Raw genomic sequence first — 24,140 nt, 5'->3', positions numbered from 1 at the left:
CAGCGAAGCGCGAGGCAGCAGGGGGCTGGTGGCTGCAAGGCGCGGGGTTGTTTTTCGATCACCCAAAAATTATTCTTCTTTTTATTTTAATCATTCAACTCAAATACATGAATAAAATATATAATCCCAAATAAATCAATCACATAGATTTAGGGTTCATGCTTCATGGGATTTTTCAATCAATCAAGGTTAAATAACCATGAACATAAAATTATTTTATAAAACCTACTTGGTTGAAGAACAGATTGAATGATGATCCTCTTTTGTTTGGCGATCCACAATCCAAAGAGCTTCTCATGCTGATAACGTGTTGTAAAAGTATGTAGAGATTAGGGTTTGTGGAAAAGGAGGCAGAGAGAAAATATATCAGTCGTCATCTTATTCATCTTATAAATATCCTTATATAGAGGTAGAGTTTACTAGGTTTAGAATATTTACTAGTATGCCCCTACAACTAATTACAGGAATAGCCACATATAATAATATATTTACAACAATTAATAAATTTTAACTATCTATCTTTAACTAAAATTTTACTTCTTTAACTATCTATCTATCTTTTTTCTTTTTTTCTTCCTTAATATGAAGTTAATCACCCTTTTGGACTTACCACATAACTAATCTTATAATATGAATCGTTCATTTATTTGACCTTACTTCAAAGATCATCATTGCAAAAAATAAATTAAATTGAAAATCATTTAGTCATTTGTTTTCAATAAAAGCATAAATAGTTATTATTATAATCAAATAGCTAAAGACTTCCGATTTTAGAGATTTTCATAGAGATGATCTTTAAAGTGAGGTCTAAAAAATGAACGGTTCGGATTATGAGATTATATAGTGTGGTGAGCCTAAAAGGGTAAATAGCTTTATATTAACTTATTAACCAGTTAGCTTTAGTGCATTTTTTACTAAAGATAATATGATAATTGTATACTTTTCCATTTTTAATTGGTTCATACTTTTATTTAAATTTTTTGTAAGTTTTAACTAATTTGTCTACTTTGATAAACATACTAATAATAATCATAATAACAATCCGCTCTCTCTTCCCTAACATTCCCTACTTTCTTTTGCAAGTGCTTGATGATTCAATTATTTATAGGGTCTTAGGTTTAAGTTTGAGATTAGAGATCTGGATGACGACGACATAGCCTAGGGTTTGAGTTTTAGTGACCAAATTTTGTTAGTATTTGTTAACAAAAATCATATTATATACCAATTTTGGGCAAAATAAAATTTAGGTATGAAATTATGACAAATCTCTCTCTCTCTCTCTCTCTCTCTCTCTCTCTCTCTCTCTTAAAATCCCTACACATTTTATGATTTTAACTTTGGTCATAACTCTCTCTTTCTCTCTTAAAATCCCGATACATTTAATGATCTTAACTTTGGTCATAAGACTCATAACTTTATATCCATCTCAGCATTCAATTATTTATTGAGGTCCAAATCGTTTTTTTTTTTCTTCTTTCCATGTTTTGTATTCTTTAATTTCGTTCCTACGTACATTACTCCTAGGGCCATATGTCTATTGTCTGGATCAATATTCATGATCTTATTTTAACTCATTTATATTCATAATTTTGGGGATTAGGTTTTGATGGATATCATCATGGGTGACTTGATTTTGATCGTCTCATTTAGGTTAGCAAGATTAGGAGATTAAAGTGCTTAGTAGAGGATCCGGATCCCTATAGGTATTGTATGATGACATAATATTGGTGTTTTCAAATAAAGAACTGAATGCAGTTGTTGTTGGAGTGGCTTGGTTCGAAGGGCCGTATAATTTGTTCCCTTACACCCAAATTTGTTCTCTCATCCATCTGAATGAAAAATAAAAATAAAGAATTGAATTAAAATTAAAATAGAAAGTTTATTATATTATATACCAAACTTAAACTTATGAAAGTCCTAAAATCTATAAGTGTAGTTTAGTTTTTTTTCTCTCAAAAAAAAAAAAAAATCCCCTGATTATTTTACCTTAAAGCTAAAACTAGGCCGAGCAACACGTACCGGCCTGTTAATATTTATTTTTAATTAGGCAGTTTACCCTTTAACTATTCATTTCATGTGCTCACTATAATTTCTATGTTCTAGGACAAGTTGGACAACTTGCTTCCTCGTGTTTGTCAACGCATGGGTGGATATACTGGTGTGCCATATTTCCATGAACAAATCCAGTGTGAATTCATGAAACTAGAATCCCTGAAGAATGATACGTCCAACACACAAGAGATGAAAGCTTCTTCTTCTAATAAGGGCTCTAAAAAATTTGACACCAATCTACTGATAGCGATACTTATCGCAACCGTGACATTTACAGCAGCTTTCACCATACCTGGAGGATTTAAAAGCGATGGAACACCGGTTTTACAGGACAAGATAGCTTTCCAAGTGTTTCTGATATTCGACGCCCTCTCCTTCCTTATCTCAATTTCTTCGGTGTTTCTTAATTTTACAACGGCAACTTTCTTAGGTTCACATCGCTATGCACATCCAAATTTGATTAAGTTTTCCATTGGAGGAATGATTGTAGCATTTGCTTCGAGCATATTTGTAGTGCTGCCCAATCACAGTCTTCTTGGCATTGCAATCTATGTCATATCTGGCATTTTTTGCCTTCTTGTCATCTTTGGGTTCAACTTTGTACTAGGCAAGCGCGCAAGGAAGATGCTATGGCTCAAAACCCGTAGATTTTGAGCTTCACTTGCTGTCAACTCAACTTTTTATCTTCCATATATATGTTGTATTTGGTTTTATATTGTTTGAGTTTAGTCTTTGTTTGGAAACTGGAAACTTTAGTTGCAACACCTATGTTCTGCAACAGTTTGACATTAGTGACCGTAACACAGTCACATATGGGTTTATATAAGAATTAATTTATGGTTTAATATGCAGTTATAGGTGGACATAGTAAATATATTAGTAATGTTGTCAAATACATATTGAAGATACCTGAGCTCTCGAGACTTATAAATGATGTCGACCATGATGGAAACACTCCTCTGCATCTAACTGCCATTTAAAGATATGAAAATATTATAAGAATTTTGATAGGCGATTGTAGAGTGGATAAAACTGCTATAAATAACGATTGGTTAAAGGCCGCCGACATTCTTCTTGGCGACATTTTAAACAGGTACGCAACAGTTTAATTGTCTTTCTTTCTTTTCTTTTATAACTTCCCTTTAATTCCCTAGACAAAAGTGTTCTTATATGGCTTATTATTCCAACAAAGTTTAGAATTTTAATAATAAATGATTATGCAAATTGAAGCAGCCAAAGATGCGTGTCATGACTCATGATATAATTTGAACTCATCTACTAATATCTCCACAATGTGTGCACAAATGTGATAAAGATTCAAAATAAAGTGTAGTGTATTGGATGAGAGTGATTGGTTGGAGTACTATGATTATATGACAATCTTAAATCTATTAACCATTTTTTTTTCCTGTTATAATTACGTACATATGGGAAACAAATGCTTTAAGCTAAAACAAGTCTAGGCCTACCGACACTCGCTCGCTAATATATTTGATTTTAATCAAGCAATTAATCAATGTCTTTGTTTACTTTAGCCTCATTTATTTACAACAAGTAAAATATTGCACATTCGCACATTATTCTAAGCCATTAACTATTCATTTCATGTGCTCACTAGGATTTCTCTATGTTCTAGAATTCCCTTTGTCATCATGTTGCTTATCGCCTGGGGAGATCTACTGGTGTGCCATATTTCCATGAACAAATCCTTTATGAATTCATGAAATTCGAATCTCTAGTGAAGGATGCATCCAGCACACCAGCTAGTGCAGATGACAGAGAAATTCTTTTAAGGGAGACTTAGAATGCAGTATATTTTATGAGTCTTTTTTAAACTAAGACTGGTAGTGATTTAGGGTTTTTAATTAAGTCATTTTATTTTTTATCTTTGACGACTTTATATTAGGTTTTAACTCTACGATTTTGAGCTCCGTCCAAAATTTCTGTATTAAAACCTAATATGCAGCCTCTATAAAATCCACTCTACACCCTAGGAGGGGAAATACCCTTCAAATCGGGAAAAGACTTTATTATGAATTAAATGATTTTCTTATAAATTATTATGAATTAAAAGAATTTTCTTATAAATTGACAAAAGGATACAGCATTGCATCTTGTTGCTCGATACGGTCACCATGGAGTGGTGATTCTGTTAATGGAAGCTGATCCCGAATTGTGTTGTTTTACTAATAACGCAAATGAGTCGCTCTTGTTCATACTCGCAAAGGCTATGTACAAGCTGCTCTTTCTATTTTAAATGACTGCCCAATTCCTCCCTCTTATGAGGGGACCAACAAAGTCACAGCTCTACATGCGGCCGTAACTCCTAAAACCATAGAGAGCATATGTACGTACTTGACATCAATAGCCTCATATGTGTGTATATGCGTGTGTGTGTGTATTTCTATAAGAGCATACTAATGCTAACTGATTAGCAGATTGATACGAAGGTAAATATGACTTCTGATTGTGTGAAGACTAACAATTCAGATTGTGCATATATAGTTAGTTAGTTTTGTATGAACTTACTAGCCAATTCACATTAGAGTGCTCCTGTATCATCCTTATTAATTAATTCCAATAGAAAATTAGCTTTAATATATAGTTTCTGCTGCCATTTCATCTTGAGCTCTAATTTTTGTTTGGTAATTAATTTATATGTTAGGCCTTGTGAAGATTATGGTGTCCAAAAAACCTGATATAATCAAAGCAGCTGATGCATTAGGGTGGACTCCCTTACACTACGCAGCATTAAGGGGGAATCTTGAAGCAATTAAAATTCTAATGCAAGGTGATACTTCTGCCTCTTATATTTTGGACAAAATAGGAATGTCAGCTATCCATGTCCCGGCCTCTGCAGGAAAGTAATAAAAGAGGTGATTCGAGATCGGCCTGATACTTGTGATTTGGTCAATCACAAAGGCCAAACTATTCTTCATGCTGCAGTTTAATTTAGGTGGACATGGTAATGTTGTCAAGTACATATTGAAGACACCTGAGCTCACAGGACTTATAAATGATGCCGATCATGATGGAAACACTCCTCTGCATCTGGCTGCCAGTTACAAATACAATAACATTGTTGAAATGTTGGTAGACGATGCTAGAGTGGATAAGAATGCTATAAACAACAAATTGGCAAAGGCCGTTGACATTCTTCTCGGCGACAGTTTTGAACAGGTACGCAACAAAATAGGAGCAAAATTAAGGGAATTACTTGAGTATTGAGGTTTGAATACCTGCTTGATGATTCGTTTTAACTATTTGAGAATTATTTTCATTTTATCTAGTTTTAACTAATTCGTTTCTTTCGATAGGAAATAATAATAATAATAATAATAATAACAACACATGATACACATCCTCTCTCTAATCCAACATTTCCTATTTTCTTTTGCAATTGTGCTTGATGATTCTAATATGTACGTATATATGGAGAAATAATTTTCCGTATATATGACAATCCATATTTTTTTCTTTTAGCTTTTTAGATTTGCATCTTTTGATAAGATTAAATTGTCATAAATCTCCATGGATCTTTTTACTTTAACTTTAAACTTTTGACTTTATATCCAGCTTAGTATTCAATTATTTACTGTGCTCCATATCATGGGTTTTTGCTTTTTTTTTTTTTTTTTTTTTTTTTTTTTCTTCTTTTCATGTTTTGTATTGTCTTTGTTCCTAGATTACCTCTAGGCCGGCGCCATATGTTTGTTTATTTTGGTAAAATATTCATGATGATCTTATCTTGTCTCGATTAATATTCTTAAATTTTGGGGATTGGAATATTCTAATTCTAATTGATACCATCATGATCACAGGTGGCTTGATCTTTACAGACATAATAGTGGGTCTCTTAAATGTTTTTTTTATTACCTATCTGGTGGCTGTATATGTCAAACTTAGTTAGGTACGTAACATTAGGTATGCTAAGTTTTTTTTATTGGCCAATTAAGTAGGTATGCTAAGGTTTTTTTTGTTTGATTGAGAGGGACGGAGATTGAACTTGGGTGCAGAGGGGTAAATTCTACGGCCCTTCCAACTGAACTACCCACCAACTGCAGGTATGTTAGGTTTGAATAATGAAAATATGAATAAATAGGTATACCAAAATAGTACAAATAAGATATACATTATAAGAAAAGTATGTCGATAACAGTTGTTAGATAACCTAGTTGAAAGCTAAGGTCATAGAATTTGTCCCCAAATTCAATCCTCCTCTCCGGCCTGAATGAAAAAAATAAAAATAAATATACAAAACCGCTCAAATGAATAAGAAGCTAAGTATGAAACCTTTTTAAAAAAGTGTAGATTTAATAAACCCTTCAAAATTGGCTATAGTAACTCAATAAGAAGCTAACCACCTTTGGATTCACCACACACCCGATGTAGCCTCATAAGTTTTTTTTTTGGGTTTTTTTTTTTAAGCCTATTTCATAAAATAGATTGTTTTTAAGGTGCAAATACTACAGTGAAATACTGTAGCGGCCCACTTTTTAATAACCCAACAGCTATAATAACAGCGTTACTGTAGCAATGCACTGTAGCATGCTACAGTATTTTTAAAACTTTTTTTGTTTTGTTTTCTGCATTAAAAAAAAACCAACAGTGGCAATTATTATTTATTGCCACTGTCAAACAGTAGCTATTTTTAATTTTTCACTATGCCAAAAAAACCCAGAAACAAAGCAACTTATATAAATCATAGCCTCACTTACATATACAAATATACAATTATAGTCCCACTTACATATTGTTACTGCTTGAGCAGTAACAACCATAGTCTTACTTATATATTGTTACTGACACAGCCATAGTCTCACTTACATATTATTACTGACACAACAATAGCCCTTACTTACATATTGTTATTGAAAAGCAGTAACAACCATAGTCCCCACTTATATATTGTTACTGACAAGTAGTAACAATCATAGCCCCACTTACATATTGTTATTGCTTGTCAATAACAATCATAGCCCCACTTATATATTGTTATTGCTTGTCAGTAACAATCATAGCCCCAATTATATATTGTTACTATTTGTCAGACAATCATAGCCCACTTACATATTGTTACTGTTTGTCAATAACAATCATAGTCTCACTTACATATTGTTACTGATAATCATTAACAATCATAGCTTCACTTACATATTGTTACTAGTCTCACTTATATATTGCTACTGATAAGTATTAACAATTATAGCCTCACTTACATATTGTTATTGACAAGCAGTAACAATCATAGTCTCACTTACATATTGCTACTGACAAACAGTAACAATCGTAGCCCCACTTACATATTGGCAATAAAATGAATATGACATATTATATAATAACATAATTAAGATGCATGACATAACTATAAATGATTTGAATAATATATAAAATTTCTAGTAGTACATCTCTGATTCCTACTACCAATACATTGCCACCTAAACAAACATAGGCATGACCACATAATTCCAGTCAAGGAAAAAATAAGAGAAACAAACTTCCCCTGCCATTGAAACACAAACAATGAATTACTCAATAATGATAATGAAACGCTAATATACAAGTAGTTACACAAATTGTAAGTACATAATCTAATGCCACGTTCTACCTTTTGACCAACATCATTTAATAATCCATTACTTTAATGGCTTAGCATACATACCAATCATAACAATCTTAATATATCACATGGAGGTATATGCTTGTATCATATTGGCTCTTCAAAGCATACTCATTATATACAGAGGCCAGGATGAAACTGTTACTTGTAAAATGAATCTAAGATAAGTCTCCAACATGCATGAAAAGGCCTTGGAAACATAAAATCAAAATAATGCTCATTTTAGGCCAACAGGATGAAATAGTTAGAAACTTAAAGTTGCATGTTAAACAAGCAGACATCACTGCTAGAAACAACAACTGTTTGTTAATGGAAAAGCTAAATAAAGAAAATTCAACCATAATGATATTTTATATGTTGGGTGAAAAAATAAAAAATCTGAAAAGCTCATCAACAAAGCCATCTACAAGGTTTACCAAGACATCAAAATTGAACAGAAGCATCAACTAAATTCATATCAAAGCTTTACTTTCAAACTGACTGAAAGCTAACAATGCAATATCGCTATGATTAATTATGATTTCAGATAGTCTAATCTAGTAAGTGTGATGACAATCACCTCGAGACTGCTTGTGAAAATGTTTCATAGTCAATATTTGTACTATTGGTTTTCTGTGTGTAAAGCTTAAGTGTTTTTGTTGAAATTTGTTTGTAATGGTTGAAGCAATTAAAATTCTAAATTAAGCAAGGTGATACTTCTGCCTCTTATAGTTTGGACAAAATAGGAATGTCAGCTCTCCATGTGGCGGCCTCTGCAGGCCGCACCAAAGTAATAAAAGAGGTGATTCGAGATCGGCCTGATACTTGTGATTTGGTCAATCACAAAGGCCAAACTATTCTTCATGCTGCAGTTGTAGGTAGACAAAGTAATGTTGTCAAGTACATATTGAAGACACCTGAGCTCACATGACTTATAAATGATGCCGATCATGATGGAAACACTCCTCTGCATCTAGCTGCCAGTTACAAATACAATAACATTGTTGAAATGTTGGTAGACGATGCTAGAGTGGATAAGAATGCTATACACAACAAATTGGCAAAGGCCGTTGACATTCTTCTCGGTGACAGTTTTGAACAGGTACGCAACAAATATAGGACCAAAAATAAGGGAATTACTTGAGTACTGAGGTTTGAATACCTCCTTGATGATTCGTTTTAACTATTTGAGAATTATTTTCATTTTATCTAGTTTTAATTAATTCATTTTTTTCGATAAAAAATAATAATAATAATAATAACAACACATGATACACATCCTCTCTCTAATCCAACATTTCCTATTTTCTTTTGCAATTGTGCTTGATGATTCTAATATGTACGTATATATGGAGAAATAATTTTCCGTATATATGATAATCCATATTTTTTTCTTTTAGCTTTTTAGATTTGCATCTTTTGATAAGATTAAATTGTTATAAATCTCGATGGATCTTTTTACTTTAACTTTAAACTTTTGACTTTATATCCAGCTTAGTATTCAATTATTTACTGTGCTCCATATCATGGGTTTTTGTTTTTTTTCTTCTTTTCATGTTTTGTATTGTTTTTGTTCCTAGATTACCTCTAGGCCGGCGCCATATGTTTGTTTATTTTGGTAAAATATTCATGATGATCTTATCTTGTCTCGATTAATATTCTTAAATTTTGGGGATTGGAATATTCTAATTCTAATTGATACCATCATGATCACAGTGTTCAGAGGAGGCTTAGGTTTAGGGTTTCAATATATATTCTGATTAATTGAATAAGACCACAAAATGTGGTTTATATACATGGGCCTATAACTAAAATACAGGAATTAATAAATCACCTAATTAATTCTAATAATTACACAATAATCACACGTGTTGACTCACACCAACACTCCCCCTCAAGTTGGTGCATATATATCGCACATGCCCAACTTGTCTAGTGAGTCCAAAAACACCCGATTTGCCACAGCCTTGGTCAACACATCTGCAAGCTGATCTTCGGACTTCACAAATGGAAAGTTAATAATCTTCGCTTCAAGTTTCTCTTTGATGAAGTGTTGATCAATCTCGATGTGTTTTGTTCTATCATGCTGAACAGGATTATGTGCTATATCAATAGCAGATTTGTTATCACAAAACAAGTCCATAGGTTTGGTAGGTGGACATCCTAAATCAGTCAATAAATGTCTCAACCACAAAAGTTCGACTACTCCAAGTGCCATACCTCTGTATTCAGCCTCTGCACTCGACCTAGATACAACTGATTGCTTCTTACTTCTCCAAGTCACCAAATTTTCTCCTACAAAGGTAAAATAGCCTGAGGTAGACCTTCTATCATCTGCTGAACCTCCCCAGTCTGCATCAGAAAAACCTTCAACATTTACATGACCATGATTAGCAAACAACAATTCTTTACCAGGTGCAGATTTTAGATACTGTAAAATTCGCTCCACAGCATCCATATGAGGTTTGCACGGGGCATGCATAAACTGGCTTACTACACTAACCGCATAAGCAATGTCAGGTCTAGTGTGAGACAAATATATCAATCTTCCAACAAGTCTCTGATATCGCCCCTTATCTGCAGGCAAAGCCCCCAAACACTCAAAAAGTCTATGATTTTGCTCCATAGGAGTGACAGCTGGCTTACACCCAAGCATACCAGTTTCAGACAACAAGTCTAAAACATATTTCCTTTGAGATAGGAATATGCCATGTTTAGACCGAGCCACTTCTATCCCAAGAAAGAACTTCAAGTCCCCCAGCTGTTTCATTTCAAACTCTTGAGACAAGTACCTCTGCAAATTAGAGATTTCCTCATAATCATCTCCAGTCAGAACCATATCATCAACGTAAATAATAAGAGCAGTAATCTTCTTCCCCCTTTTCTTTAGGAACAAAGTATGATCAAAATTACTCTGCCGATAACCATAGTTCTTCATCGCACGGGTGAATCTCCCAAACCAGGCTCTCGGAGATTGTTTAAGACCATATAAAGACTTTTTCATTCTGCACACCAATCTTGTATTATCAAACTCTGGTATACCTGGAGGAGGATCCATGTATACTTCTTCAGTCAAATCACCATGGAGAAAAGCATTCTTTACATCAAACTGAAGAAGTGGCCAATCTTTGTTAGCAGCCAAAGACAACAGAACCCGTACTGTGTTTAACTTGGCCACTGGAGCAAACGTCTCCAAGTAGTCTATGCCATAGGACTGTGTATACCCCTTTGCTACCAACCTTGCCTTATACCTTTCAACTGATCCATCAGCTTTGTGTTTGACTGCAAACACCCATCTGCATCCAACTGTGTTCTTCCCCTTAGGTAGAGAAACCAACTCCCAGGTTGAATTCTTCTGTAATGCCGCCATTTCTTCAGCCATAGCTTTGGTCCATCTAGAATCTGCAAGAGCATCCTGCAATCTACTAGGAATAGAAACAGAAGATAATTGCAGAACATACGATTCATATGACTTTGAAAGCCTAACAGATGACACATGATTATTAATTGAGTACCTAACTTTGACATTTGGATCTGGCTCATATTTAGGTGGTGGTTGTCCTCGGTTAGACCGAGGAGGGAGTGTAAATTGAGAAGCATTAGAAACAAGATCTGAACCAGAATGTGAATCAAGAGTATTGTTTGTTACCTCAATGGATGAAGAAGATTGATTCAATGGAGTAGGAGAGATGGCGGTACTATCATGGAGTGGTGACTCCTCAGGCTCATAATTTGTAGGTTCTTGTCCTACCATATCCTCAGTATCATCTTCAGTAATTTCTGCATCCTCAGTATCATCCGCAGTAATTTCCGCATTCTCAGTATCATCCTCAGACACTGGGTGATCAGCAGTCTGTTCTGACTCTTCCTCACTACTACTCCCATAACCAAACTTATCAAAAAACAACACATCATCTCGATTCTGCACTTCACTAGAAACCTCCCCCTGAAGGGTAGAATCCAGTGGACGTGGAGAATAAAAAGGTTGATGTTCATGAAAAGTGACATCCATAGAGACATAGAAGCGCTGAGTAGAGGGATGATAGCACCGATACCCCTTCTGGTATGGACCATAACCAACAAATACACACTCCAAGGCCCGAGATGCGAGCTTAGATCGCTGATGAGAATGTAAATGGACAAAAGCAACACACCCAAAAACCCTGGGTTCCAAATGAAGGATACCTGGTAAAGAGACAAAATCCGAGAGAACATCCAACGGTCGCCGAAAGTCAAGAACACTAGACGGGGTCCGATTAATCAGATAGACAGCCGAACTCAAAGCATCACCCCAGAGTAAAGATGGCACGTGACCACCCAGAAGAAGAGACCGAGTGACTTCCAATAAATGCCGATTTTTGCGTTCAGCAACCCCATTCTGTTGTGGAGAATGAGCACAAGAAGTCTGATGAAGAATCCCCGTAGAAGCAAAATACTGAGTCAACTCAGTATTAATGAACTCACCGCCATTATCAGAGCGCAAAACTTTAATAGGACAGGCAAACTGGGTGAGAACCATTTTATGGAAAAGGCGAAAAACAGCACACACATCACTTTTATGTTTCAGAAGATAAACCCAAGTCATTCGAGTACAATCATCAATAAAAGTCACAAACCATTTCATTCCTTTATGTGTAACACATGGGGCAGGACCCCAAACATCCGAGTGTACCAAAGCAAAAGGAACATCCATACGTTTATCACAAGAAGGAAACACGGAACGATGGCTTTTGGCCAACACACAAACTTCACAATTAAAATCGGAAATGTTTAAACCAAGAAATAACGAGGGAAATAAACGTCGAAGATAACTAAAGGAAGGATGACCAAGTCGGCGATGCCACAACCAGATCTTCTTCTTAATTTCTGAGGAACCATCACGAACTAAACGCACAATGCCACTACTGTCTGAAGCGGAAACCCCACTATCCAGATAGTACAAACCACCACTCTTTCTACCACTGCCAATCTTCTCCTTGGTATGAATGTCCTGGAAAACACAATGAGTAGGAAAGAATGTGGCCACACAATTATGAGTTTTGGTTAGTTGACTAACAGAAATAAGGTTACAATTTAGGGAAGGAACAAACAACACATTATGCAAAGATAAAACAGAGGAGAAGGAGACCGTGCCGCCCCCTAGAACAGGAGATGACACACCATTAGCATTAACAATAACTGGTTTAGGACAGACAGATGAAAAATGACTAAAAACATAACGATCAGAAGTCATATGATCCGTAGCACCTGTATCAATTATCCATGCACCATTACTAGTACAAGCAGAAGTACTCAAAACAGAGTTAGAGATACCTGACTTGGCAACAAAGCTGGAGGAACTAACAGAGTTCACCCTGGAGCTTGAGTTATCAACCTTCGGATTAGAAGAAGAAGAAGCTTTCATTCCCTTCGGATGCCACTCTGGATAGCCATGAAGCTTAAAGCATTTTCCGACCATATGAGTTGTACCCCCACAGTGAGTACACTTCCGGTCAGGTTTCTTAGCATCTTTATTGGAGAATTTTCGGGCCGCCATAGCGACCGCTCCATCAGTACCCCCCATCATAGCTTCTTGCCGATTAGCCTCGGAGCACACAATCGCATAGGCCGCCTGTAATTTAGGCAGAGGAGACATGACAAGAATACGACCCCGAACTCCATCTAGATGAGAATCCAAACCAGCTAGAAACATGTATAATCTCTGAGAGTTAATCATAGTGGTATATTTTTCAACATCACTCGCATAATCCATAATGCAAGGTTCAATTGCATCAATATCCTGCCAAAGTTTTTGTAGCTTGCCAAAATAGGAAATAATAGATCCACCATTTTGACGTACAGAGATTACCTCACAATGGAGTTGATAGGCTTTGGAAGCATCTTGGCTCACTGTATAAGTCTGTTTGGCCGCGTCCCAGATGTCCTTCGCCGTCGGTAATCGAATAAAGAGAGAACGAACTTCTTTGGTCATAGCATCAAGAAGCCAAGACTTGACCATGCAATTCTCATCCTCCCATGTTTCAAACTCATCCGAATTCACATCTTCTGGAGCTGCTCGTGTTCCTGTGATAAAACCCCACCGTTTTCGACCTCTAATTTTATTTTGCACAATGAGAGCCCAATCAATATAATTCGAGCCATCAAGTTTCTCGGGTGAGAGAAGTGATGACACATCCTGGGAGCTTAACGGAGGAAGAGCAGGCAACGGCAGTTTGGAGTTAACCACATCTTTGTTCTTATTTCCGTTCGAGCCTCCAGGACTAGAGGGAGGTGTTTGAGACATGATGGCACGTGGAGCAAACAGCCAAAAGATCACAAAGAGGAACAGTCCACTGCACTGCTACAGTACAAAGTAACACAGAAAATCAACAAAAAACAAAAAAACAAAACAGCGCCCCTACAAGCAACTGGCCAGGTCGGCGTCGCACAGGCTGGTCGACGGCGCGCAGGTAGAGGCGGAGCTGCGACTCGCTGGTGGTTGACGCGAGCGACGGAGCAGGCGGACAGGCGACGACTGCTGATGTGTGGCGGAGGCGCGCAGGCTGACGCCGCTGTTGATCAGCGTGTGACAGGGGCGCGCAGGTAGACGTCGCTGCTGGTCCGCGTGTGACAGAGGCGCGCAGGCAGGGGCGGAGGCGCACGAGGGAGACAGAGATGGTGTCGGCGTCGCTAATGGTGGACGCGAGCAACATGACCGACGTGGAGCAGCAGCAGAGAGTGAGCCGCACGCGACGGTGGCAGGCGTCCGGCGGCGTCTCTGCTGAAGTCAGATAGCAGAGGACATACCAGCCTTCAAAATCAGAATTCGAAGGTTTTGGTGAATGCACTTAACCACAACACTGAGAGAAGACCAATGAACAGTAGAATTTTTCTGGAAAAACTCTTCAAAAAAAACAGTAGGATAGAGAACCATGCTCTGATACCATGTTCAGAGGAGGCTTAGGTTTAGGGTTTCAATATATATTCTGATTAATTGAATAAGACCACAAAATGTGGTTTATATACATGGCCTATAACTAAAATACAGGAATTAATAAATCACCTAATTAATTCTAATAATTACATAATAATCACACGTGTTGACTCACACCAACACACAGGTGGCTTGATCTTTACAGACATAATAGTGGGTCTCTTAAATGTTTTTTTATTACCTATCTGGTGGCTGTATATGTCAAACTTAGTTAGGTACGTAACATTAGGTATGCTAAGTTTTTTTTTTTGGCCAATTAAGTAGGTATGCTAAGGTTTTTTTTGTTTGATTCAGCGGGACGGAGATTGAACTTGGGTGCAGAGGGGTAAATTCTACGGCCTTTTCAACTGGACTACCCACCAACTGCAGGTATGTTAAGTTTGAATAATGAAAATATGAATAAATAGGTATACTAAAATAGTACAAATAAGATATAAATTATAAGAAAAGTATGTCGATAACAGTTGTTAGATAACCTAATTGAAAGCTAAGGTCATAGAATTTGTCCCCAAATTCAATCCTCCTCTCTGGCCTGAATGAAAAAAATAAAAATAAATATACAAAACCTCTCAAATGAATAAGAAGCTAACTATGAAACCTTTTTAAAAAAGTGTAGATTTAATAAACCCTTCAAAATTGGCTATAGTAACTCAATAAGAAGCTAACCACCTTTGGATTCACCACACACCCGATGTAGTCTCATAAGTTTATTTTTGGGTTTTTTTTTAAGCCTATTTCATAAAATAGATTGTTTTTAAGGTGCAACTGCTACAGTGAAATACTGTAGCAGCCCACTTTTTAATAACCCAATAGCTATAATAACAGCATTATTGTAGCAATGCACTGTAGCATGCTACAGTATTTTTAAAACGTTTTTTGTTTTGTTTTCTGCATTAAAAAAAACCAACGGTGGCAATTATTATTTATTCCCATTGTCAAACAATAGCTATTTTTAATTTTTCACTATGCCAAAAAAACCCAGAAACAAAGCAACTTATATAAATCATAGCCCCACTTACATATACAAATATACAATCATAGTCCCACTTACATATTGTTACTGCTTGAACAGTAACAACCATAGCCTCACTTATATATTGTTACTGACACAACCATAGTCTCACTTACATATTATTACTGACACAACCATAGCCTCACTCACATATTGTTATTGAAAAGCAGTAACAACCATAGTCCCCACTTATATATTGTTACTCACAAGTAGTAACAATCATAGCCCCACTTACATATTGTTATTGCTTGTCAATAACAATCATAGCCCCACTTATATATTGTTATTGCTTGTCAGTAACAATCATAGCCCCACTTATATATTGTTACTATTTGTCAGACAATCATAGCCCACTTACATATTGTTACTGTTTGTCAATAACAATCATAGTCTCACTTACATATTGTTACTGATAATCAGTAACAATCATAGCTTCACTTACATATTGTTACTAGTCTCACTTACATATTGCTACTGATAAGTATTAACAATTATAGCCTCACTTACATATTGTTATTGACAAGCAGTAACAATCATAGTCTCACTTACATATTGCTACTGACAAACAGTAACAATCGTAACCCCACTTACATATTGGAAATAAAATGAATATGACATATTATATAATAACATAACTAAGATGCATGACATAACTATAAATGATTTGAATAATATATAAAATTTCTAGTAGTACATCTCTGATTCCTACTACCAATACATTGCCACCTAAACAAACATAGGCATGACCACATAATTCCAGTCAAGGAAAAATTAAGAGAAACAAACTTCCCCTGCCATTGAAACACAAACAATGAATTACTCAATAATGATAATGAAACGCCAATATACAAGTAGTTACACAAATTGTAAGTACATAATCTAATGCCACGTTCTACCTTTTGACCAACATCATTTAATAATCCATTACTTTAATGGCTTAGCATACATACCAATCATAACAATCTTAATATATCACATGGAGGTGTATGCTTGTATCATATTGGCTCTTCAAAGCATACTCATTGTATACAGAGGCCAGGATGAAACTGTTACTTGTAAAATGAATCTAAGATAAGTCTCCAACATGCATGAAAAGGCCTTGGAAACATAAAATCAAAATAATGCTCATTTTAGGCCAACAGGATGAAATAGTTAGATCGAAACTTAAAGTTGCATGTTAAACAAGCAGACATCACTGCTAGAAACAACAATTGTTTGTTAATGGAAAAGCTAAATAAAGAAAATTCAACCATAATGACATTTTATATGTTGGGTGAAAAAATAAAAAATTTGAAAAGCTCATCAACAAAGCCATCTACAAGGTTTACCAAGACATCAAAATTGAACAGAAGCATCAACTAAATTCATATCAAAGCTTTACTTTCATACTGACTGAAAGCTAACAATGCAATATCGCTATGATTAATTATGATTTCAGATAGTCTAATCTAGTAAGTATGATGACAATCACCTCGAGACTTCTTGTGAAAATGTTTCATAGTCAATATTTATACTATTGGTTTTCTGTGTGTAAAGCTTAAGTGTTTTTGTTGAAATTTGTTTGTAATGGTTGATATTTCCAGAAAAAGAGGATAGTTGTCATGATAGGAATATGATTTGGAGAATTATTTAAGGCAACATGGGGTTTCAAATTAGAAATTTTTCAGTTACCAACAATCAAACTCAATCAGTTACACTAACAAGTAGAAGATGTCAATGGGAGAGAGTATATACCAAAATCAGCCAGAGCCGCCATCGGACTCATCGGAAAACAGGGAGGGAAGGCGCTGACTTCCAAGCTTCGATTCGCTGCAACTAGTGGTCGGATGAACGATCTAACCACACCATCAGACTATTCTCGACGTAAGGAATATTTTGGTGGTCACCAACAGTGGCACCGCCGCCGGAAAACAAGTTGATGGCGGCAAGCCGTCGATCTTCTTCTTTGAGTCGCCTCTTACAGCGGTTGTGGAAGTGAAGGAAGGGCACCATAGAGTTCAGATCGACGAGAGGAATCGACTAATGGTGGTTCGACACCTTGGTGTCGCCGGAAATCGTAGATCACCGAAGATGACAGTCGACACTGGTGGTTCTCAAACTGTTCTCACAGTGGCTCATCTTCTCGCAATGGTTCTCAAGCCGTCAATCTTCTTCTTCGAGTCGCCACCTATGGAGGTCCTGTACAGAAGAAAGAGAATGAGGGTGAGGAGAGATAAATGAGAGAAATGAGAGAAATGAGTAAAGGAGAGGTAGAGAGACGGAGTGACCATGTACTCTCTCACAATATCTGAGGGCCAAATCACCGGTATATTGCGAGTCTCCTCCAACAACATGTGATTCCCACATGCCTCCCACATACCAGCTAAATAATTAGAAATAGGTTTGTATAAGTGCGCATTCGCACCTCAAACCCCTTGAAAGATCGCACGTGGTGGAGGAGGGATCGTCTGCTCCCTCCCAAACTGCATACGTACCCTCTCGGGACAATAAGGCTCAACAACATCAAAACACCTAATCATCCCTGTGAAGAATGCTATAGCTGACAATGGGTGTCCTTGTCTTTGGAATTTGTATGGTTCTCAAATCCCAAATAACCTGAGAAAAACAATAACATAAGAGATTTGTAAATTCATAGAATATAATCCTAAATTAATAAAATAGAATTCTAAATTACAAATATACCTCATCAGCCGCCAGAACATTAAGTCGTTGCCGTATTCTCTGAACCGTTTCAACATCACTCACACTATTCTGCCTTGGAGTCTAGCAAAGCGCACACGGTAAATTCTCAGAATAATTCATGTCATATCATAGACCAAAAACAGTGTGCATATATGTGCTCGTATACCCATGCCTCTAAAAGTGCCATATAACTGCTAATTTTCTTAATACTAGCTCGTGAGACAAATCCTAACTACCTAAACAACCACGCTAAGCATCCAATGCTCCATGCATAATGGTTAACAATATCAAGATTAGTAAGCAGTCTGAGATATTGGATTTGTACCCTTGTGCCAATCTTATCAACAAAAAGGGTACAACCCAATAAATACAACTAATAGGCCAAGCTCGGGATGCACATTGGATTTTATGCTCAGAGTTGCTATCAGATACACTATTAAAGCACGCATGTAACCACTCTAATCATACATACTCACCACCAAAATCCCTCAACTACTCGAATGTCTGATCGCCACTAACTCCTAAAAATGCAGTTAGTAGATATTCAGAATCTATGTCATCCTCAACAAGTGTAGACACTGGTGCAACACCAACCAAAATGCCTAAAATGTTGGCTACGTCATCTAGTGTGATGGTCATCTCACCAAAAGACAGATAGAATATATTGGTCTCTGGATGCCACCTCTCAACAAAAGCGGACACCAACACCTTATCAACTGTACGATAAGAACACTCAACCAATGATGTCAAGTCAGAATTTCTAACATATCCTTTTAATCGGTCATTATATGTTCAACCCCACAACTTCCACTCACGGAGCTTGGTAGTTTTGGACATGTACCTTAAAGGATCACGTCTTGATTCCAAACATAAGCAAAAAATTTATGGTTACTGCATAATTATCACAATATAATACCAACTGTTAAAATATTTTGGACAAACGATCATACCTTGGCATTCCAAATGGTAGCAGCTACGTGAGTTCTATAGCTCCTCAACACGGATGTGTCTGTGTGACCTCTAGGGAAAGGTTGAGCTAACTCGTTAGGATTGTCCTCATCACCAACAGTCTCAACATCAATCTCAGCTTCTTCAGTAACCGTCTCACGATTAGTTTGTGATGCTACTTGGTTTCTTCTTGCAGAGGTTGTGGGTTGTGTTCTTCCAACAACGGGTAGTTCCCCTCTAGACGAAGATGAAATACGTTTCCTTCTTCTTTTCATACCTATATTTTTAAATAAGAAATTAATAATTGCATTAGCAAATATAAAATTTTTCAAAAACTAAAAAAAAAAACAACACAGATGGTTCGGCAGAAAACCACCGAATGATCAGTGAAACGTTCGGTAGGTAGCTGCCGAACCATTGTCTATAGTTCAGCAGATATCTGTCGAACCAAAATTTTTTAAAACAGAAATTTGGTTTTGTTCGATAGAGTACGTGCTACCAAACAAATTTGGTTATATCAGGTAATACTACCGAATGAATCTGAATTGTTTGGCAGACTAGTGTTGAACGACCTACAAGATCAAAAACCAACAACCTGAAAACCCTCACTCCAAAACTATAAAACTCTCACTCTAAATCATCTCAAACAGACGAAAAAGGTATTGAAATAGATTAACCAATTGAAATTAGATAAGAAAGCATTAGATTTATATTTAAATCCAAAAATTTTAGGTTAGGGCATACCTCTAACTTCCAATGGCCATGGTGGAGAGATGATGGGTGGCAACAACGTACGTGATGAGACCACTGACCGTGTTGATGGCGGTGATGACAGCCGGAGGTGGGATGTCGACAGTTTTGGGTTGGGAGGTGGGGTCGTGGGTGGGGTGTGTAGTTGGGATATGTTGGTAGGATGTGTAGTGTTTAGGTTGGGTGGGTGTGTAGGGAGAAATTTAGCGAGATTAATAAGATTGGGGTATTTTGGTAATGGGAAGGGTGTACGTGTTTTGAGAAAAATCAAATTTGAGAAGAATGTGGGGTGTGTAGTGAAAAAAGGGTGTGCCAAAAAAAAAATGGTGTGGAATTAACAGCTTTAGTGTGAAATGTCAAATTCTACGAAATAACCTTATTTGACCCTTAAGTGAATTTTTAGTCCTAATGGATGCACTTTTGAAAGGAGAGTCTTGATCTGCCTTCGACACACAAGTTAGAGTCATTTTCTTCAAATTTTCCTTTTAAGGAAAAGTCAAGATTAGAATGTTGTTCAGTATACTCGATTATAAAATAATTACAATTATAATACAACCTACCGAAAGATGACCAAAAAATAATAATAATAACAAAAGTCTTTTTTTTTTGGCCACTAGTAAACAAAAGTCTTTAAATACCAAAAAAACGCAAGTCTTTAAATTGTATTTAATGACTCAAAGGAAAAAAAAACAAATAGTAGTTAAAGACTTCTTTTCTTTGTTTTTTTCCTTTGAGTCATTAAATACCATTTAAAGACTTGCGTTTTTGGTATTTAAAGACTTTTGTTTACTTAGTGGCCAAAAAAAAAAAAGACTTTTGTTTACTTGCACCTTCCGGTAGGTATTATTATTATTATTTTTCATTAAATACCATTTAAATGGTAGTTAAAGACTTCTTCGTCTTCGTGGCCAAAAAACAAAAGACTTCATCTTGACTCTTGATTCTTTTCATGCACGCATAGAACTATAAAAACATAACAACGACTAAATGACCTGGCTATGAAACTATTTTATTGACAAATTAAAATATAAAAAGGGTAAATTAAACAAAATCCGGCCCCCTGAACGATAGAGGCGTGACACTTTCCCCCTAACTTTAAAAGTGAACAGAGAAAACACCCCTATATATTTTGTACCTCTAAGACTTGGACGACCGGCCTCTATCATCCATTCAACGTTCAACTTAATTAGCTTAAATATATTCGACCAAAAAAAAGTTAGCTAAAATATATACTAGTCTCTAAACATTGGTTTTTTTATTGCATATAAATATATATATATATATATTAAATTATGTTGTTAATGGTTCCTAACTTTTATGACATTTATTTTTCTTGTCATTTTATTGCAAATTTTTTAATTAAAAAATTAGTTGTTTACAAATTTACTCGTATTAAGTACAATTTTTTCACTTGACTTTTTAATCAACTATGGACAATTTATGTATAGCTTTGGTCCACAAATTTGTTTTTTTAATTTTATAGTCCGTGAACTTTCACCCATGTATCACTTAAGTCAATTTCATACATTTTTCTATCAATTTAATTTAATCTCGTGGCAAGCATGTTAGTTCATTTTGAAATGTAAAAATGGTAATCCACCTTTTTTTTTTTCCTAGCCTGATATACGTGATTAAAAGTGATAAAAAAATATAGATGAAATAGACTAAAGTGATACACATGTAAAAGTTCATGGACGAAAGTGATACTCGAGATAAAGTTTGAGTACCAATGCTATAATTCTCTCCTACTTTATATATATATATATATACTAGCCTCTTGTCACACGCTTTACAAGTGTCAATTGGGAGTTTTACTGTGTTTTTTTTTTCTTTTTGTATTTTGTTCTCATTATTTTATAACTTTCCGCCACTCTCCACATTTTAAGGTGGTGGGAGGTCTTTTTTTATGTTTTAAATTTTGTTTTAATACTCTCAATTATTCAGTTGCTTTTATGTGATTGTTTTTTTTTTAAAGAGTATTTTAGGCAATTTCATTTTTAGTAAAGTCTGTAACACCAAAACATTCTTGTGACTTTATAATAGTGAAGATATATAAATATAGATAATAGTTAAAATATAAGAGAACAAGAAGAAGATGATATAAATCTTGGCTTAAATATACCAGTTTGAACCTTTTTATAAATAAAAAAAAAAGTTAAGAATATGATACTTTTATCCACGAGGGTGAGAAAAAGGAGAAAATCCGATGTGAACAAAGTGAGCGATGAGTACGTGTTGTATTGTTTAATGATATTTTAGTCCTTTTTTTTTTTTTCGTAGAATGATATTTTAGTCTTTGAAGACTAAAAGAAAGGGACTTTAATTTGTCCATTTTTTAGTTGAGGTGATCGGCCTATTCCACCAGTTTATTTATTTTTTTTCTTTCAAATATTCCGTCAGTTATTTAACAGCTACTCCGAATCACTAATTTACAAAAGGCTACAGCATTGCATCTTGCTGCCCAATACGGTCACCTTGGAGTGGTGACTCTGTTAATGGAAGCTGATCCCGAATTGTGTTGTTTTACTAATAACGCTAATGAGTCGCCCTTGTTCATAGATACTCGCAATGGCCATGTACAAACTGCTGATTCTATTTTAAATGACTGCCCAATTCCTCCTTATGAGGGGACCAACAAAGTCACAGCTTTACATGCGGCGGTGATCACTCGCATAGGCCTATTAGCTAGGCAACATGGACAGCAGTAACTACATCACATTTCTGTATACATATATATTGCATCGGTCCTTAATTATTAATATTCCTAGCTATAGCAACTTTGCTTTAATATATAGTTTCTGCTACAATATTGCTACCTACCATTTCATGTCTTATCTTGAGCTCTAATTTCTATTTTATATCTTAGGCCTTGTGAGGATTATGGTGTCCAAAAATCCTACATTAATCAAAGAAGTTGACGCCCTTGGGTGGACTCCCATATACTACGCAGCATTAGGAGGGAATCATAAAAAACCTTGGAACAAGACCACCGACTGCAAGACTTTGAGCAAACTTTGACCTTCAAGAGGGTGCACAAGGTGAGAGACCAAGACTTCCTCCCCTACTGCAAATAGGGCAAACCTGCATGCTTACTTTTATATACACACTTATTGATATTGATGATTTTTTTGGCCTTTTCCACTTGCAAGCAGCAAGTCAACGTTCTTATTTAATTGACTTGTCAAGGAATCCTTTCCATCGATCTTGACTTGTCACGAGCAGCCCCAACGGGGTGAGATCAATCTCCTTTTATTAATTGACTTTTTTAATTGTTTCTCTGCAGTAGCTAGCCGGCCAATAAATCAAATCTTCTTGTATTTAGCTTTTGATCAACTGACTCGCTTGTTATGTGCAAAGAAAGACATCACCCAAGGATTAACCTTCCAGTTTAGAGCAAAGCCACATCTTCATCTTCCTATCTTTTAAAGGTCTACTCCCTCCTTTTTTATTTCCTTCCTTTGTCTTTTACTTCTTTGTCTAATCTACTTACCATACTGTTTGTGTAGCAGATTGTTGATATAAAATAAAAGAAGCATAAATCTTTTCTTTAGCTTTTTTCTGAAGGTCCAAAGGTGGAATTTGATTTCTTTTACTTTTCCTCTCTTTAATTCCCCTTGCTGCAAACAGAGCATGCAATACGCCAACATCAACTTGTTTGTGAGTCAATTGGCACACCTTTTCCTTTTGCTGGAATTGTTCAACACGAAGACCCTTCCTTGAAGCCTAGCTTACACATAAGCTCTCCTCAACTTTCTGACAACATTTTTTCTATGATTTTGCAATAATTCTTTTTTTTTTTTTTTTAGCCAATAGCAAACTGATTTAATAGTTTGTTTTGGCAGAGAAGAAAAATATATAGAAGAGTTAACCGAGATCCCCAAAGGTCAGTGATTTGTTTTAAGAAGAATGAAACTTTTCTTTTCTTTTGTTTCTTTTGCTTTTACACAAACTGATCTCCTCTTTTTTTTTTTTTTTTTTTTTTTTTTTTTTTTTCTGCAAGTAAGGATTATATAAGCATACTAAACTGCATTTTTTCTGTAACTCAACACACCATGGATTCGGCCGAATCTGTTCAGTGCTTGAGATATATGGATTCAGCCTAAACCAATTAGGAGATGGATTCA

General features: G+C 35.7%; 1 protein-coding gene across 11 annotated transcripts in view; it reads left to right on the top strand.

The window, feature by feature from the left end:
- The window catches only part of LOC147279729 (protein ACCELERATED CELL DEATH 6-like), a 32,003-nt gene extending 8,110 nt beyond the window's left edge, over positions 1 to 23,893 (top strand). Inside the window, exons 3-12 of one of the 11 annotated variants that reach the window (XR_015123487.1) lie at positions 2,104 to 3,145; positions 4,718 to 4,843; positions 4,975 to 5,232; positions 5,874 to 5,962; positions 6,042 to 6,116; positions 8,384 to 8,753; positions 14,919 to 14,993; positions 22,883 to 23,054; positions 23,300 to 23,444; positions 23,644 to 23,893. Coding sequence is in view for 1 of the 11 variants with exons in the window: in XM_086251875.1 (XP_086108001.1) it covers positions 2,104 to 2,706 (603 nt within the window). In the remaining 10 variants the exon portion in view is untranslated. Of the gene's footprint in view, positions 1 to 2,103; positions 4,698 to 4,717; positions 5,233 to 5,873; positions 5,963 to 6,041; positions 6,117 to 8,383; positions 8,754 to 14,918; positions 14,994 to 22,882; positions 23,055 to 23,168; positions 23,249 to 23,299; positions 23,445 to 23,643 lie in introns of those variants that run through there. The other 10 variants (XR_015123490.1, XR_015123488.1, XR_015123483.1 and 7 more) reach the window with 10 other exon arrangements.
- Positions 23,894 to 24,140: the final 247 nt, after the last annotated feature.

The sequence above is a fragment of the Dryas octopetala genome, chromosome 7 (genome assembly GCF_963921425.1).
Source record: "Dryas octopetala chromosome 7, drDryOcto1.1, whole genome shotgun sequence".
NCBI lineage: Eukaryota > Viridiplantae > Streptophyta > Magnoliopsida > Rosales > Rosaceae > Dryas > Dryas octopetala.
Note: the sequence above shows the minus strand (reverse complement) of the source record. Positions and strands in the feature narration are given on the sequence as shown.